The sequence below is a fragment of the Salvelinus alpinus genome, chromosome 21, assembly GCF_045679555.1.
Source record: "Salvelinus alpinus chromosome 21, SLU_Salpinus.1, whole genome shotgun sequence".
In the NCBI taxonomy this organism is placed as follows: Eukaryota; Metazoa; Chordata; class Actinopteri; order Salmoniformes; family Salmonidae; genus Salvelinus; species Salvelinus alpinus.
The window spans coordinates 6,087,529-6,105,905 of NC_092106.1; the positions used below are offsets into that span (position 1 = coordinate 6,087,529).

An 18,377-nucleotide genomic window follows, 5' to 3' on the forward strand; every position below is an offset into this window, starting at 1 on the left:
ATCTGGATTGGAGCTGTGAACCCACACTTTCAATTGATCAATTTTAGGTAATAAGCTTCTAGTGTTAACGTGCAGAAAACCCAGGCTTTTACGAGAGCAGAAATCAGTGAAGCAGATATCAGAGCACAAGTCAGAATTGGATAGCAACAGTAGATGGGTCAGGGTGTACATGTACATTTCCAGATCAATCGGCAGTTATACAATCAAGGCACGGCAGAGGACAGGGAGAGCTCTTCAGTGTTGATTTATAACATTTGAATGTGCATTAGATGACAAGATCATATTGTACAGCAATTTCATCAAGTAACATGAATACAAAGCCAGGGAGAGGTGGTTAGAATAGGATGGGAGGCAAAGAGTCCATGTATCCAAAGTCCCGAGTGTGGGAACAAACAGTCTGGCCCATGGTTGGGTAAACAAGCAAGTTCATAGTCAACACTGCATGCAGGAGTCATAAGGCAAATAGCATAAAGCACAAGAGAAAAATATAACGAATTGGGGCTAGCCATTGTAAATTCAGACTCACTTGCCCCAATAGTGCGTGTGCTGCATTTAACTATTTGATGACATGAACAGGTTTTGGTTGTGCATAACCTGAGGCATACAATGTATCGACTGAATTCTCAAATGAAACACTGAATGGAACCAAATGGAACAGTAATGTCAAAGAAGCGGCAACAACGTTCCTCTGGCTCAGACACTGCATGCAACCAATGGTTATCGACCTTCAGATTGCTATAACAGATTAACAAAACTATAAACGCAACATGCAACAATTTCAAAGATTTACAGTTCATATAAGGAAATCAGTCAATTGAAATAAATGCATTAGGCCCTAATCTATGGATTTCACATGACTTGGAATACAGATATGTATCTGTTGGTCACAGATACCTTAACAAATATTTTTGTTCAGTAGTTAGCTAGCTGATACGTTAAATACCTATCGATGCTTTGTAAGAGCTGTCAGACGGGGACTGCGCCTTTAAAATAAGCCCTTGCCTCGTCACTGTCAACGAAAACCCGGAAATCAGGCCCCAAAAAAAGCAAGTTGTGTTGCGTTATCAGTGGATTCGATTACTTCAGTTGGGTGAGAAGCTACAGAAGTTACAAACCACGTTAGTTGCTGCATCTACCTATTGAAAATAAAAGCCGAAATCAGGTGCAAGACATTTGAGAACAACGGATTTTAGATAAGGAAGAGTAGCCTAACCATCGATAGATTCATGATATCGATAAATGTTCAACTCCAATGAAGCAAGCCTAAGGATGACACTAGACTGATCGGAGACCGGGGATAGATCATAACAGGCCTCATTGAAAGATGGTTTTGGCATGTAGAAGTACATGTTTTCATGAAAGGGTAGAGTATAATTTGAATAAATGCCAAGGGGGGCTTAGGGTAGCCTAGATACTATTATTTAGGAGTCGAGGTATGGCGTTGCAAATACAAGCTATTACAATACTATTATAAAAGAAATGTGCAACGTCTGGTGCAATACTGCGAAAACTTCAAAATAAGACGCTAAGCTGAATTGCGGACTCTATCTAACCATATAATAGGTGCAGTTTCACTGTAAGTTCAGTTCGGGGACTGACACGTAGCTGTAGATAGGGCCAACAGGGAACGAGCAGCTGCCGTCTGTTTCAGTTATAGAGATACTGGTCTTTTTTGTTCTAACCGTGTTTTAGAAAGCTTTGTTATGTCGAGAACTAGTCGACGCTACAAGCCTTTGCAGGCGAATAACGGTGCTCTCCCTGGTTGCAACTCGGTTCGGATGCCCCGTGCTCGGGTACTGGTCTTCTGTCTCTTGGGTGTGCTGACTCTTGCTATGGTGTTGGGTTTATATTTGTCCAACGAAACAAGCAGCAACCGCAACAACAGAATCCCCGTCGTAGATTTGGCAAAAGACAGGGTAAGAAACTCAATCAATTACTGTACTATTTATAGTTGCGGTAGTGATTGTTGTTCAGGTACAGTTGCCACACAGATTGGTGTCACTGAGGGCTTCAGTGATTTGAGGTTTGTTATTGTGTGTTCTATTCCATGTGTTCATCTCTTGCTCTCTCTCTACCACCCACCCACTCATTCCTCTGCTCCAGTTATCTCATAAGGCCAGTAAGTCTAATCCATCCCAGGTGCGACGGCTGGTGTCCCAGGTAGACGGATCACGCCTTTGGGAGACTCACCTTAGGCCCATCCTCATTGAGAGACTCCCAGGAACTCTGGGCAGCCAGGCCGTACGCCAAGTGAGTGGATCAGGTAGACTAGGTGACAATAATAATGATGCATTTATATGGTTTCTCACAGCACTTTCATGTAGGAAAGAATATATAATTTCTAGTTAAAGATCAAACGAAATGCCTCTAGTTCACACCCTTTTCTCATTCCTTTATATCAGCACATCTCCTCCACATTGTCCTCCCTCTCCGCTGGCTGGACAGTAGAACTCGACTCTTTCCTGTCGCCAACGCCTCGGGGTCAGGTCACCTTCTCCAACATCATTGCGACCCTTGACCCCGGGGCCCCTCGCAGGTTGCTGCTGACCTGCCACTATGACTCCAAGGTCCTACCCCCGGACCCCCGCGTCCCCGAGAGGGTGTTCCTGGGGGCCAGCGACTCAGCGGTGCCCTGTGCCATGATCCTGGAGCTGGCTTCTGCCTTGGACGCCCAGCTCAAAGCCCTCAATCAGCAGGTACCATGTCCTTCAATTTATTTCCAGGGACTCTGCATTTTAGATCTATTTATCAGTACAAGAGATTTTGAGATAAACAGTCAAATGTTCAAACAGACCTGTCCCAAGTTGGCAGCAAACAAAATGCAGTAGCACAATGAGCCTAACAATGTGTTATCAGGCATTGTGGTCACAACCATACGTGTCTGATTTCCCCGCTTAAAATATATATTTTTTTACATGACATGAGAACCCTTCTCATTCTAAGGGCAGCAGGCAGTTTACTCAGATATACAGAATAAAATTCTGCAATGGAAAGAACAGAGAACTGGTGAGGGAGAAAGAGCGAGGTGAGATGCTGAGTAGCTGGGTTTCTCTCCCTACACTCTATCCCCTCCTTTCTCTCTGCAGTGTAGAATATAAAAGTGCTGACTGTAGCCTTGCAGAGAGTAGCCCTGTTTTTAGCAGCAAACTCCATCCTCTGTTTAGCAGTGTCCCCCCCAGAGACTAAATTTGGTAGTCAGAAATACACGCAACCACACACAGCCGAACTGCGACATCACACAAAATAAAATAAACTGCAAGAGTGACGTTGTTGTTGGGAATTGAGATGTGATGAAATGACATTGCCTTGGCCTTTACTTGGCTACCAGTTCACCAGTTGGCACAGAGCAGAACATTCTCACCACTTTCTCCATCTAATGCGATTAAACCCTACCTCCTCCCTCTGTCTCTGTGCTCTAGGCATCTGCTGTAACCCTCCAGCTAGTGTTTTTTGACGGAGAGGAGTCGTTTGAGGAGTGGACAGCCACAGACTCTCTCTACGGATCAAGGCACCTGGCAGAGCGCATGGCACACACACCCCACCCACTAGGCTCCACACACACCAACCTGCTGCAGGCTGTGGTAAGACACCTTTGTGTGCACATTAAAATATGGCATCCACTCACTCTCACCTCCGTCCATTTTAGGATCTCTTTGTTCTACTGGACCTACTTGGTGGTCCAGACCCTTTGATTGTAAATCACTTTGACAACACTGCCCGCTGGTTTGACCGTCTCATCGCTGCAGGTAACACACACACCCCAGGGAGGGTCAGTTCCCTTATTGTCGTTGTCTTTCTGCACTCTGTGCTTTAACCCTCCTCCTCCATCCATCCCTCTCAGAGAAGAGGCTGCACAGGCAGGGTCTGTTGACCTCTCACCCCTCTGAGCAGACCTACTTCAGGAAGGACGTGTACCTGGGCCCTGTGCAGGACGACCACATCCCCTTCCTACATAAAGGTGGGAGGGTGTGCTCATATACAGACAAAATGACATACAGTTGTGGCCAAAAGGTTTGAGAATGAAACAGCAATATTAATTTTCAAAGTCTGCTGCCTCAGTTTGTATGATGGCAATTTGCATATACTCTAGAATGTTGTGAAGAGTGATCAGATGAATTGCAATTAATTGCAAAGTCCCTCTCTGCCATGCAAATTAACTGAATCCCCCCAAAAACATTTCCACTGCATTTCAGCCCTGCCACAAAAGGACCAGCTGACATCATGTCAGTGATTCTCTCGTTAACACAGGTGTGAGTGTTAACACAGGTGTGAGTGTTGACGAGGACAAGGCTGGAGATCACTCTGTCATGCTGATTGAGTTCAAATAACAGACTGGAAGCTTCAAAAGGAGGGTGGTGCTTGGAATCATTGTTCTTCCTCTGTCAACCATGGTTACCTGCAAGGAAACACGTGCCGTCATCATTGCTTTGCACAAAAAGGGCTTCACAGGCAAGGATATTGCTGCCAGTAAGATTGCACCTACAGGAAAAACATCAGGGACAGACTGATATTCTGCAAAAGTTACAGGGATTGGACTGCTGAGGACTGGGGTAAAGTCATTTTCTCTGATGAATCCCCTTTCCGATTGTTGGGGCATCCGGAAAAAAGCTTGTCCGGAGAAGACGAGGTGAGCACTACCATCAGTCCTGTGTCATGCCAACAGTAAAGCATCCTGAGACCATTCATGTGTGGGATTGCTTCTCAGCCAAGGGAGTGGGCTCACTCACAATTTTGCCTAAGAACACAGCCATGAATAAAGAATGGTACCAACACATCCTCTGAGAGCAACTTCTCCCAACCATCCATGAACAGTTTGGTGACAAACAATGCCTTTTCCAGCATGATGGAGCACCTTGCCATAAGACAAAAGTGATAACTAAGTGGCTCGGGGAACAAAACATCAATATTTTGGGTCCATGGCCAGGAAACTTCCCAGACCTTAATCCCATTGAGAACTTGTGGTCAATCATCAAGAGGCGGGTGGACAAACAAAACCCCACAAATTCTGACCAACTCCAAGCATTGATAATGCAAGAATGGGCTGCCATCAGTCAGGATGTGGCCCAGAAGTTAATTGACAGCATGCCGGGGCGGATTGCAGAAGTCTTGGAAAAAGGGTCAACACTGCAAATATTGACTCTTTGCATCAACTTCATGTAATTGTCAATTAAAAGCCTGCCACTTATGAAATGCTTGTAATTATACTTCAGTATTCCATAGTAACATCTGACAAAAATATCTAAAGACACTGAAGCAGCAAACTTTGTGGAAATAAATGTGTCACTCAACTGTTGGCCACGACTGTACTATCACAACACTGCGTCGCCTCGGCTGATGGGGTTTTGTCTTAAGAAATCACTTAAATCCTGCATTTCTTCTTTCTTTCACACCAACCCAGGTGTTCCTGTGCTTCATGTCATTGCCACCCCCTTCCCCCCGTTCTGGCACACGCTGGATGACACGGAGGAGAACATGCACCGACCCACAGTGGAGAACCTCACCAAGATTCTGGCTGTGTTCCTGGCTGAGTACCTGGGCTTTTAACCACACCTGGACCCACCATTGGACTGGTCCCATAAACGAGAACCAACAGATTACATGGACACCTTTTAACCACAGTGTAGGAAATACAGACAGGGGTTTGGGGCAGTTTTGCCCTGACGTTGCAAAAGACTAGGAGAGATAATGTTCCTCTGTCACTGGACAGGTTCCATCCACTGAAACCAACACTCATAGACACATTGATCTGAGAGCAGAACTACCATCAAGTTACCCTGCTGGATGTAGGCAGCTTGTATCACAGAAAAACCTTGATGGTACACGTTCATGGAAAATAACTGGAAGAGGCCTTTCTGTGGATTTTAATATTCTCATCGGCTCGTTTTTTTTAAGTCTTAAGGTAAAAGGCAACGCTAACCTAATCCTTTCTTTATGCTATATGGTCATCTGTTTTGATTTTCCAACTCTCAGTGAATATCAGCTTTTAGACTTGATTTCATGCAATAATCTCATTGAGCTGACATTGAAGGTTATATTCACAGAGCATGGCAGTGACCGAAAAACTTGAAGAAACATAATAATGAATGACATTAAAATGGTTGTACTATCACTGGATATCTTCTGTATGCATTACCTCTCCCCAAGAGGTTTCCAGCCGGTCTTGGTTTAGCCACGGAGTTGTATTTCATCTGTCTCACATCTTACCAGAGTGCTGATTTCAAAAAACGTCTTAAATCAGAAAAGGTGTAAATAAGTCAAAATTGTCAGTCAGAATCTCATAGGCCAGATTGCCTCTGCGGCAGACAGGCAGCTTACGTACGTACACACACTGGATGATGTTTAAGCTCAGTGAATAGGAATCATCTCACACTCGTCCCTATGGGACATACAGACAGAAGACTACAGTAGGAGAGGCTGTGTGCTTGTCCTGGCTGTACTAACATTTGGCCGTGGTTTCTCTCAGCTGCAACCTGGGTCGTGTTCAGGAAGCATGATATGGGAGCACTTTTTTTTTAAACATATTGTTTATTCCCAAATGCTTCAAGTGCTTGTCAATGATTAGGTCTGATGACACATTTCTGTTTTCAATTAAACAATTTAAAAAATGTTTTGCTTTCGTCTGTTGACTTGATTTAACACAACCTACAATTTTCGGTACAGGGTATCATGAAACTACAAAGCTAAGTTACTCAACAGATTGAATGGTCTTACATACAGTTCTGGCAAGACAAGTGAATAGTGCCTATGAAGTGAGCATACTATACATGATGGCTCAGGTAGTGAAGAGATTCAGAGTTGTCCCCCACCCATATGGCTCAGAAGTGGGGGCTGTGGGGGCTGTTGGGGGCAGGAGAAGAGGGGACTGGGGCTGCCTGGAGGTAAACGTCCATTGTCAGGGAAGGGGTAGGGCTTTGGGTATGCTGCTCCTGGGGTTCTGTTGGAGCCAAGAGGTGGTCCACAACCTTTCTGTTCCCTAAGAGGAGAGAGAGCACGTCAGTTCCCTGGTTGTGCCAGTAGAGGGCAGTGGTGGTCCACTGCAAAGCTGTTAGCTAAATGAGAAGTAGTGCAGTCCTTAAAAAAAAAAGAGGATTGACTGCAGACAATAGAAATTAAAGGAGGGATGAACATTTAGAAACTCTTTTAGAACTATTTCTCATGAAATGTATTAGAAGGAGAAAGTGAAGACTCACCCGGTAGTACCGTGAGCTGCTCGGTCTCGTTGCCGTCTGTTCTTGAACCAGTTGCTCACCTGGGTGGCGGAGAGACCGGTGGCGGCCGCAAGCGCTCGTTTCTCACGTGGTGAAGGGTAGGGTTTACAGTAATACCACTCCCACAGCACACTCCGGGATTTCTCCTGTAAAGAGGAACATTAACCTCAGATTTATGAAACAAGTAGGTTAATGATTTAAAGTTCATGGTAAGAGGCCTCTGCTCCTCATCTCCTTCCCTTCATCTGCACTGATATGAGGGAAGTTACATCCATCATATTGCTTTGACCGGTCCTGTGAAGACAGGTGTTCAGTGCATTTGAAGCAGACTGAGTGTAAGACACTTTAGGCTTAATTAATATCCAGGTAGAAAGTCCATTTTGTCTTGACATACCCCATCTTGACTCTACAAGGGCCTTCCTCCCCTCATCTTTTTTGTCTATTCTAAACTCAGATGCAACACCTAATGCATTATGGACCAGGTCCTAGGGCCCTAGGGACATTTCGTTTTACAAGAAGCAAAAATGCTGAGGCAGTATAATAATTAAATATAGTATTAATATCTGCTCAAACAAACCTAGCAGATTTAATTCACTGTACCTTGAAGCAGTAGCTGGTCTCCTCTCCATCCCAGATGGTTAATGGCAGGGGAAACTTACGGCGTACGCGGTACTTCCCCACAGCCCCAAGGGGGCGCCCTCTCTGGCACTCGGCCTCCAGGTAGTGTGCCCTCAGCCAGAGCTGCTGCAGCAGGGGGTGGCTGCGATTGGAGAAATGGAAGCTCTCCAGGAGGGCGTAGAGGTCCGAGAAGCACCCCAGATGGAAGGCCACGGCAGCCCGCGCCTTCAGGATGCTCTCCAGACCCCCCGGGCAAGAGGAGGAAGAGGGGGGAAGAGTGCAGAGGAAGTCAGTCAAGCGCTCCATGCGTCCGCTCTGCAGAAGGACCTCGCACATACACGCCACCTGTTCTACCGAGAAGACCATCGCCATGGAGATGGAGCCCATGCACACCAAGAGCTCAAAGGTTAGTTGGCCTACCTCTGTGACCTTTCACAACTCTCTTAGTGAAGGGAAATGTTTTAGAGAGAGCTGCTGTTGGGTGAATAAGTCTGTGTGAACGTGTGTGTGTGTGTGTGTATATATATCCTTATCCATACCCGGTCCCGCCCTGGCAATGTTGAACTCACAGGTAACCTGAGAGCATGGGGGTTACAAAAACAGTCACACACCGGATTGTACTCAGTTGTGTACCCATTCATCCAGAGAGAAAGCATGAGTGTTGTTCAAACATGAGTATTTAAATCTAATTTACGAACCAAATTGCAAAAGCGCTTCTAAATGTGATTTGGTAGTGTAAGCACTCAATAGTTTGATCCCTTGACCCCTACACATCTCACATGGAGATTTAAAGAGAGAAGCGTTCACATATACAAAATTCAACCAAAACAAATGTATTCTAAATGTAGTTTATTAGAATATCACAATAAAACTGTATATAAAAAATAAAATAACTTTAAGTACAAAACCAACCTCTCAAAAGAGGACAAAACAGACGTAAAAAAAAAAAAAATCAAATAGTCCCTTTACTCGCATTTAAAAAGTACATTAAAAAAAATTCATATCTTTGGATAACTCAGCTGAAGGTTGTGTGTGTGCGTGTGTGTGTGTAAGAGATTGTGCACAAACTCCTGCACTGGACACTAACAGCCTTTGGAGCACCACACACTAGAGAAAAACCACTACATGTAGACAAGGGTTGGGCTCATGGATAAACAAACAAACACACATATTCCTTTAGTGTCCAACTCATGCACAGTATCGTATGGAAAAACCGCACCAACAAATAATGTCCAAACACCAATAAAAACAACTTGCAACATTCCTTTGACAAGTGAATGCTACAGGTATTAACATCCTATTCAGATTGTATGTGTATAATATCATTTGAGAAGTGGTGAAGTCATTATCTACAGTCGTGGCCAAAAGTTGAGAATGAAAATTTATATTTGTCAAAGTCTGCTGACTCAGTTTGTATGATGGCAATCTCCATATACTCCAGAATGTTGTGAAGATTGATCAGATGAATTGCAAAGTCCCTCTCTGCCATGCAAATTAACTGAATCCCCCAAAAAACATTTCCACTGCATTTCAGCCCTGCCACAAAAGGACCAGCTGACATCATGTCAGTGATTCTCTCGTTAACACAGGTGAGTGTTGACGAGGACATGGCTGGAGATCACTCTGTCATGCTGATTGAGTTCGAATAACAGACTGGAGGGTGGTGCTTGGAATCATTGTTCTTCCTCTGTCAATCATTGTTATCTGCAAGGAAACACGTGCGTAATCATTGCTTTGCGCAAAAAGGGCTTCACAGGCAAGGATATTGCTGCCAGTAAGATTGCACCTAAATCAACCATTTATCGGATCATCAAGAACTTCAAGGAGGGCGGTTCAATTGTTGTGAAGAAGGCTTCAGGGTGCCCAAGAAAGTCCAGCAAGCGCCAGGACCATCTCCTAAAGTTCATTCAGCTGCGGGATCGGAGCACCACCAGTACAGAGCTTGCTCAGGAATGGCAGCATGTAGGTGTGAGTGCATCTGCACGCACAGTGAGGCGAAAACATTTGGAGGATGGCCTGGTGTCAAGAAGGGCAGCAAAGAAGCCACTTCTCTCCAGGAAAAACATCAGAGACAGACTGATATTCTGCAAAAGGTACAGGGATTGGACTGCTGAGGACTGGGCTAAAGTCATTTTCCCTCAATGGGATTAAGGTAAATAAAGAGGCGGGTGGACAAACAAAACCCCACAAATTCTGACCAACTCCAAGCATTGATTATGCAAGAATGGGCTGCCATCAGTCAGGATGTGGCCCAGAAGTTAATTGACAGCATGCCGGGGCAGATTGCATAAGTCTTGAAAAAGAACGGTCAACAATGCAAATATTGACTCTTTGCATCAACTTCATGTAATTGTCAATAAAAGCCTTTGACACTTATGAAATGCTTGTAATTATACTTCAGTATTCCATAGTAACATCTGACAAAAATATCTAAAGACACTGAAGCAGCAAACTTGGTGAAAATTAATATTTGTCATTCTCAAAACTTTTGGCCACGACTGTACACATTATTCTGAGACTGTACAACCAGCCAGCCTCTGGGAAGGTCCATCGATGCTTTTTCCTTTGTCCAATTTCCTCATGGACTGCTCGTTTTTTTCCATTCAAAGTTACTACTAGAAAATGATTGATACATGCTTTAAATACACAAGAAACAAAAACATACAGTTGGGAGTGACACTGAAGAGTAGTGTTGTTGTACCGTTGGCCAGAGAACTAATTGCCATCTGTGCTGTGGTTATAGAGAGATGGTGAGTATTTGAAAAAGTTTATGGAGAGAACATCTGCACCACGTCTCGCTGGATAGCGTTCCATTCTAGGAGACCTGTCGCCTGCTCTCAGGGCTTCATGACTCACTGTTGCTGATATCAGGATAGACAGAGGCTGCCTGAAACTCAACCAGCTGATTCGACCTATCCCGTCCCCTTCAGAACAGTGAGCGCAATTAGTCAAGAACAGAGCAAAGGCAGCAGGTTTTCAGAATAAAATCTGGCCATCACCAAAGACGTAAACATGACAAGGACAAAAATGTGCAAAACGTACAATGAGGAGGGAGATCTCAATGGTGATTTATGTCATGGTAGGCGTTAGTCACGCTAAACGAGCAACTGCCGCGCGACAGAGTATTCGATTACGTTTCTCTGGAGTTCAAGAGGGTTAAGGGTTATCACAAAAACTCACATTCAACATCAATGTGGGAAGTAGCTTGTATCAATGGTGCTTACATTTTGTGAAGAGTAGAACACATTCTTCACTTTGAAGATACATAAGGCAAAAACACACTGGCCCACCAACCTCAGCAACTGGATAATAAGGCACTTACTAGGTCTAGATCAAACCCATACAAGTAATATAAGAACACAACAACAAAAAATGGCATTCATAGACGCAATATACAATGTAGTGTACGATTGTGGCGCATTCAACTAAAAATATCCAGCAATGTGATCAGGCGTTTGTAGTGCACGCGCATTAGATTTCATAGTGTATAAAAAGGCTGTCTTTAATAAAGCTTGGTCTATCCCAATTAGACTTGCTTACATACTGTTTGTAATACATGTCATATCTGTGTCACATGGTCATATTTACACGAGGAACATGCATTGATTGCATAGAGTAAAAAATAAGAAGAAGAAATCTCAGGGGACTCCTATTTCCTCCTACATACCTCAGATGCCATAGCGCTTAGCATTTATACCAACCTGTAGTTAAATGATGAGCCTGCGTCCTTTATGCGGTGACACTGCTGACCAGTTTTGACAGAGAGGAGTACACAGTCCATCTCAATGCTAGAGGTCCGGGGTCTCTGGTGCCACTGTCAGTCCACTCTCTGTTGCCTTCATCGAGGCCAATACTCAAAGCAGCACTCAAACTACACCAGCACTAGAGTGAGCAGCCATTCAGAACCACCAACTCAACAGGACTGAACGCTTGTCTGTCTGCATTTGACTGTGTTTAGAGACTTAAGACAGAGCCTGGCCGTGGCATACTGCTCAACCAACACCAAATAAAACCCGAGGCATTCATTCCCTTGTAGTACAAATAGTCTTGGCTGAAACGGACATCTGTGCATAAAAGTAGCAGAATGTCCTTACAAATAAACGTTGTGCTCTGACTGGACACAGGAAGGGCTCTAGGCTTATGGAAGGCAGATGAGTGCTTAAATTGTGGAGACTAAGCAGTGGACAGTTGAGTAATAGAAATCAGGGAATAGGCTAGCCTGTATGAAAGGCCATCCTCCAGGTCATTCCGTGTTGCATACAATCAGCCAATCCCATGACGGTTTATCCAAAGGATCATCGGCAAAGGATTTATTTAGTCAAAGCACCTTTCTCATACGAGTCAAAGCCTGTCCACTCCTCAATGCGAACCTAGCCAGGGGAGCACTGAGGTCGGACAAACAAAACCTTCCAGATTGTTCTGTAACAGTTTGTGGTGGTGTGGGCTGGGGGACTGGATTACAGCCCCAACCCATCATCCACAGGGACTGATTGTAGCTGGGTGAGGATCTTGGGGTCTCCATCCATCTCCACTGGGTCCCCCAACGGCGACCCCCTGTCCACATCCTGTTCTGGAGAGGGGCTGCCTAGTAGCAGGGCCTCGCCTCCAGGTAGGTCCAGCAGAGGCGGGTCCTCGGGCAGATCTCCCTTCCCACGGACGTCAAACATAGTCAGGCTGGCAGAGGTGGAGAGGGGGACAGGGCTCCAGGTGGTGTGGGAGAGCTGAGTGGTGGGGGTCACTCCGCTGCACATGGGGCTGAGGGAGAGCATGCTCTCTGGGGTGAGGGCATTGGGAGGAGTGTGGGTGGCAGAAAGGTCCAGGGTGTGTGGGGAGATGGTGGAGATGGGCTGATTGGTGGGGACACCCATCTCAGGAGTGCAGTAGAGCGGAGAGGAGTTGATGAAGCAGAGGGGGGACGTCTGGAGGGTGTTGGACGTTTGGACGGAGGTGGAGACTGGGAGGAGGGTAGGTGTAGGTTGGATGACAGGGTTGAGGGTGAGTCCAGAGCCTACTCCATTGGTGTGGTGGTTAGAAGCCTCAGGGACGGGATTCATGGGCAGACTGCCGAACTGGATGCCAGCTGGGATAGTTAGGATCAGCTTGCCGTTCTGGTAACTCAGGATGGGGCTTCCACCATAGAGGAGATTCCCTACAGGACAGAGGAGAGGTGGAAGTGGAGGAAATAGCAGAGAAGTAGTAGTAGGAAATATGTTAGCATTTCATCAACCAACAATGACATTGCTATATTTTCCCTAAAAAGCAAATGACTCAGTAATGTCAGACACCCGGAGAAGACTGACTGCTAATAGCACAGTAGGAGGCCATTCTCTTGCTAGAACAAAAAGACACCTCCTTTTGCGTACCGACGAACTTGGCGTTCTTCACAACTTGAATCTGAGACGATCAGAGAGCACGGACCCCCTGTAGGGAAGCCAAAAAGACAACTATGGGTAGCTGCAGTCCGACATGGCAACCGGAGTATGGGCGAGTGGATGTGTCGAAAAGGAGTGGGTGTATGGTAAGAGAATCAGATAATTGGGCAGATTTGTTGCCACTAAAGACCATTTCGCGTGGCTGGTTGGGCTGCACGACGAGTCGATAAGCCAGCGGACCAGTGTTGTATGGACATGCCCGCCGACCTGAGACCTGCCCATGATACCACGGTCGTGTCACCGGCGGTAGCTAACATGGCCATTTTCTTCCCTCTCATGATTTTATTTTAATTAGGATAGTAACCTACACATGAAATAACTAATATTGATAACCATCTAGATGTCACCTTGATACATGCACATACAGTCCAGATCAGGGCTATTCAACTCTTAACCAGCAGGCTCCAGATCTCATAGGGTTTCTGTTCTACCTGATAATTAATTGCACGCACCTGATGTCCCAGGTCTAAATCAGTCCCTGATTAGCGGGGAGCAATGAAAACACGCAGTGGAACTGGCTTCGAGGTCCAGGGACCGAGGTAATGGGGAGGGCATGAACGGCAACAACACCGGGACACAGTGCCCTTTGCTCCCGCCTGACAAGCATTACTGTCCAGCAATGGCGTGGGAAGTAGCTACCTAGTTTCAGGGTAACAGTCACAGTAAGCACACGCATACAACGCATGAAGCAACACTACACCCATCATCAGTACTTTAAAAACAAAATTAACAATCGTCAGGTAGAATTGAAAATGTACAATTAATGTAAAACTGCCAGTGAGATACTACTCAGATTCATCCTCTGGCTTCAAAACAGAAGTCCAAACTCTTGCGATAGCGTAGCTCAATCTACGGTAGTGTGGTAAGGAACGGAAGTTTTTTTTTAAAGTAAATCAAAACCGTCTAATCTATAGCAGAGCACTTGACACACCACTCCTTTCCACACGCCCACTCACCCATACTCCAGTAGCCATATTGGGATGCAGCTCCCACCTTCTCCGAAAAGGTGTATCAACAGAAGACAAGGACTTTTCCTAGTGACTTTTCCACTTTCCGCCTAGAGTTTGTGAGCTAGCCATCTAGCAAGATGATGAATAAATCATTTCATTCACTCTCCACTATCCCATACTGCCAGTGCCAGTTCCATTGCTAGCTAACGTTAGCTAAAAAGTTAGGATAACCATTTGCCAGTTAGCACAACAAAGCTAGCTAGCTACTCCACTGATTGTTGGCAGCTAACAGTCAGCTGCTTCATTCAAAAACAAATCCATGTTGATTGAATTACCTATAATGTCGCTAGCTACTCAAGTTATCTAGTTGTGGCCATCTGGCTAGTAACATGTAACATGGGCTTACTACAAATTATAGCTAGCTAGCAATAACATTAGCACACCTTGATAGTTAGCTAACATTAGCTATCAGGCAAAAGCCAAACAAAGCTTTTCAAAAAAAGCTACTGCCACCTTGTGGTCTGGAGTATTTTAACAATCTGATCAGCGGTTGATCTGTATGTTGTGAACAACAAAAAGTTGAATGCCGACAGTACCTAAGTACCAATCGGCAGTCAGTCTTCTCAGTGTGTCCGAGTCTTAAGTTACCTGGCGAGGCGGAGGGGAGCTGAATGACCCCAGAGTTGAGGAGCTGGACACCAGGAGCCATGCTGGTCGGGGGGCCTACAGTCTGGAGGGTTCCCAGCTGGTTTATCCTAAAGGGCCCCTGAGTCATCCCACCTCCAGGGGCTGAGGTTAGGATCTGGAAGGCTCCACCAGATCCAGATAGAGAAGGGGTGGACGAGCCCATCTGAGGGAAGGAGAGTTGTCCCGTGGAGGAGACAGGTACCAGCTGGGGCAGGGAGAGGGGAACCAACTGGCCTGGGGTTGTCTCTTTGGACTGAGAGATGATCTGGTGATGGCCTAGTGGGGACTGGATCTGGGTCAGAGTGGGGATGGTAGCTGAGGTCTGGTCACCCAGCTGGAGTGAGAGTCCCTGGGGGAGCTGTCCGTTGGGGAGCTGCGACAGGGAGAGGATGGGGGTTCCCTCTCCCAACGTAGAGGAACTAGTATGATGCTGGGGGAGGGGTTGGGCGAGGCGGGGGGCGATGTTCAGAGTCTGGTGGGCCTGGAACTGGGAGAGGGTGCCCTGGGGGAGAGAGGAGGTGAGGGGGGACACAGGGATTAACTGGGGACACTGGGACACCTGGCCTCCAGGGTTGTGTTGGACCAGTTGGGATACGGGGACACCCTGGATGGAGGGCACCACCTGAGGCAGGGAGAATACCTGTGGGGTGGAGTAGCTGTAGGAGGACACCACCTGGCAGATGGAGCTGGAGGGGGTGAGCTGAGAACCAGCCGTGGCAAACACCACATACTCCCCCTGCTGGCTGGGGAGGCCCACTACAGGGCTGGAGATGACCACGCCCGGAGAGGACATAGAGACTGGAAGGGTGAGGGTGTCGGAGAGGCAGCCATTTTGAGTCAGAACCAGGGAGGGAAGGGAGGTGGGGGAGAATGTTGAGGGGGAAGACAAGGAGGAAGAGGAGGGGGAAGGAGAGACTGTCTGGATGTTCTCTGCTTTGAGAACAATCCCCTCTGGGACATTGATGAAGTCCAGGGTGGGGATGGTTGAGGGGTTCGTCAGGCTTACATTGTCCGTCTTAAGATCCTCTGTCAGAGGGAGGGAGATGGCAGAGCTGGGCTGGGCCTCCATGGCCATAACCCCCTGGCCCTCAAGACCCATATCCTGCACAACCTCACTGCTCTTGGATATGATCTGCGCTCCATTGTAGAGCAGAGGTGAGTTAGCCGATATAGGGCTGAGGGTAACCGTGTGACCATCGCTCAGGGTCAGCCCGTTGATGATGACGCCACCCCCTGCCCCGGAGATCAGGGAGCCCCCGTTGATGAATAAGGGGTGGGAGGCGGTGAGGAACCCACCAGCCCCGTTGAGGAAGAGCTGGCCTCCAGTGCTGCAGGGGGTGCCAGAGAGGGAGATTGAGGCTGTGGAGCCCACAATGTCCTCTGGTTTGTCTGAGATGTCATCACCCTCATCGTCTGTGCTGTGGTTGCCATCGGACTCACTGAGAAAACACAGGGGAGGAGCAGAGGAGAAAGATAGGGTGAGTGAACCGTGGGGTGAGTGAGACAATGAACAGAGACAGCTTATGGAAGAAGAGGGAGTAGGCAAGGATTGCATGATAGATGGAATGGAAAAAGAGGAGAAAGGGATTTGAACAGTCAGTGAATCTCCTTTGATCCTATGGTTTACACAGTATGTGATGTGTATGTCCTCAACTATCCTGGTGCACTAAAGCAGTGTGGTTAACACAGTTCCCAGCCACCACTGCCCATAGAGAAGATAAAGACAGGAATGCATGGGGGATGATCGGCATTCTCTTTTTTTCCCCTCTCCACACACACCTTCCTCTCTACACATGGGAATAAAGTACATCAACAACTGACACATTGAAAACCCAATTTCCTGTGTTGCATTTAAGCTGCCAATTTCCCTGGCCAAAGCGAGTGTAGCCTGTAGTCCTACAATAAAATAAAACAACGTTTTTGGGGTTTAAAATGTGCACAGGAGAGCTGAAGACATTTTAAAAAGGTTTTAGATCTAATATTTCCTCCTTTTGTTTCCCAACATCAACATCATTTCCTCTCTGTTCGCTCCCGCTCCCCCAGCAGTGCAGAGCTTCGGCAGCGCGCCGAGGTCCGTCGGGAGACTTTGCGGTGCAGGATTTCAGGAAACTTGAGCCATAATGGGCGCCCAGATCTCACATTTCACAACAAAGCAACATGCTCTTGCTCCCAATCGTGCTCTCGAAGACATGTGTGGCGTTATCACTGTCAAAGAGTTCATGCGCAGATTGATGTAGTTACTGCAGGGATTGATGGGATTTGATTGAAATATGCTGAACATGAACCATAGTTGAGATTAACCGCACAGTCGAGACCATTATTTTGAAAAGTCTGCATTACATAGAACATGTTTGGAACACTAAAATAATATTGCAGCTGACAGATCCATTTGTGTAACAATTGGTTACCATGTTAAGCTACTTTCTAGCGCTCACTCCTACTCATAAGAGAAGGAGAATCTCGGTGAACATTGTTTATTTGAGTCAAATTAAATAAAAAAATATTAGAACAATGTCTGTGCGGTGTACAGCAAGCAGTGTAGGCTATATTAACTCCCATAGTCTGCCTGCCTCTAACAAACAACTATGCAAATGACACTACATACAAACGTTTTTTATATTTCAAGAGGAACCATTTTGACATTGATCTTTGACATGCAATCGTGTATGAAACGTTGTTTAAAAGAAAGGTTAATGGGGTACGTGGTTACAAAATGTATAAAAGGAATGCATAGCCTACCTTTTGCTGTTGGTACCGGACGGGGTTCGGTCTCTCTGCCGTCGGTTCTTGAACCAATTGCTGACTTGCGTGAGGGAGAGTCCAGTCACTTTGGCCAAATTTTTCTTCTCGTCCGGAGTGGGGTACCTGTTGCTTTTGTAACACTCTTTCAGTGCATTGCGAGACTTCTCTTTGAAACAATACACAGTCTCCTCTCCATCCCAGATTGTTTTCGGCAGGGGAAACTTCTTCCGAAGTCGATACTTGTCCACGGCGCCCAGGCAACGACCTCGGGACCTCTCCGCCTCCTTGTAGCGCGCCTGCAAGTAGAGGTCCTGCAGGAACCCATGGTTGCTGGGGTGGAAGTCGCGGCTTTCCAATATTGCGTACAGCTCCTTGAATTCTTCCCGGTGGAAAGCGACCAGTGCCTGGGCCTTGAGGAGCGTCTCGTTGCCACGTAGCAGCTCGGCCGAAGGAGGGATGGTTGATAGGAATCTCCACAGGCGATCCACATTACCCGCCTGTAGAAGGGCTTCGCACAGACATGCTACTTGATCTGTCGAAAAGCTGAGCGCCGAGTTCTGGAAAGTTTTTAGCAATTGTTCTGAGACTTCATCCGGATCCGTCTCCTCTTTTACCAGGGCGGCCTCTTGGGTAGACTCCTCTGTGCTATTCTCAGATTGTTCTGCAGACTCCAAAGACAAGGAAGCCATTTTTAGTTTTAACTTTTTTCTTTTAGTTCCTCCTCCCTCCCCTGCACGCTC

The 18,377-nt window shown here is 46.5% G+C and overlaps 3 protein-coding genes across 4 annotated transcripts; 1 reads left to right on the forward strand and 2 right to left on the reverse strand.

The window, feature by feature from the left end:
• Positions 1-1,069: 1,069 nt before the first annotated feature.
• qpctla (glutaminyl-peptide cyclotransferase-like a) lies at positions 1,070-6,607 on the forward strand. Of its 2 annotated transcripts, none has more exons than XM_071356670.1 (7): positions 1,070-1,916; positions 2,104-2,250; positions 2,403-2,696; positions 3,420-3,581; positions 3,647-3,746; positions 3,842-3,958; positions 5,399-6,607. In XM_071356670.1, exons 1-7 carry the CDS (start codon positions 1,704-1,706, stop codon positions 5,542-5,544), a joined length of 1,179 nt encoding a protein of 392 aa, XP_071212771.1. In that variant the 5' UTR covers positions 1,070-1,703; the 3' UTR covers positions 5,545-6,607. The 2 variants fall into 2 exon arrangements, with proteins under 2 accessions (XP_071212771.1, XP_071212772.1); XM_071356671.1 differs by having other exon boundaries at positions 1,561-1,916; positions 2,140-2,250.
• On the reverse strand, positions 6,506-8,323 carry LOC139547681 (homeobox protein six1b-like). The gene is made up of 3 exons (XM_071356672.1): positions 7,809-8,323; positions 7,191-7,354; positions 6,506-6,973 (listed from the first exon to the last, which is right to left on the reverse strand). Exons 1-3 carry the CDS (start codon positions 8,211-8,213, stop codon positions 6,790-6,792), a joined length of 753 nt encoding a protein of 250 aa, XP_071212773.1. The 5' UTR covers positions 8,214-8,323; the 3' UTR covers positions 6,506-6,789.
• Positions 8,324-12,144: 3,821 nt separating this feature from the next.
• LOC139547678 (homeobox protein SIX5-like) lies at positions 12,145-18,377 on the reverse strand. Its single transcript, XM_071356669.1, has 3 exons — positions 17,635-18,377; positions 14,857-16,334; positions 12,145-12,975 (listed from the first exon to the last, which is right to left on the reverse strand). Exons 1-3 carry the CDS (start codon positions 18,324-18,326, stop codon positions 12,284-12,286), a joined length of 2,862 nt encoding a protein of 953 aa, XP_071212770.1. The 5' UTR covers positions 18,327-18,377; the 3' UTR covers positions 12,145-12,283.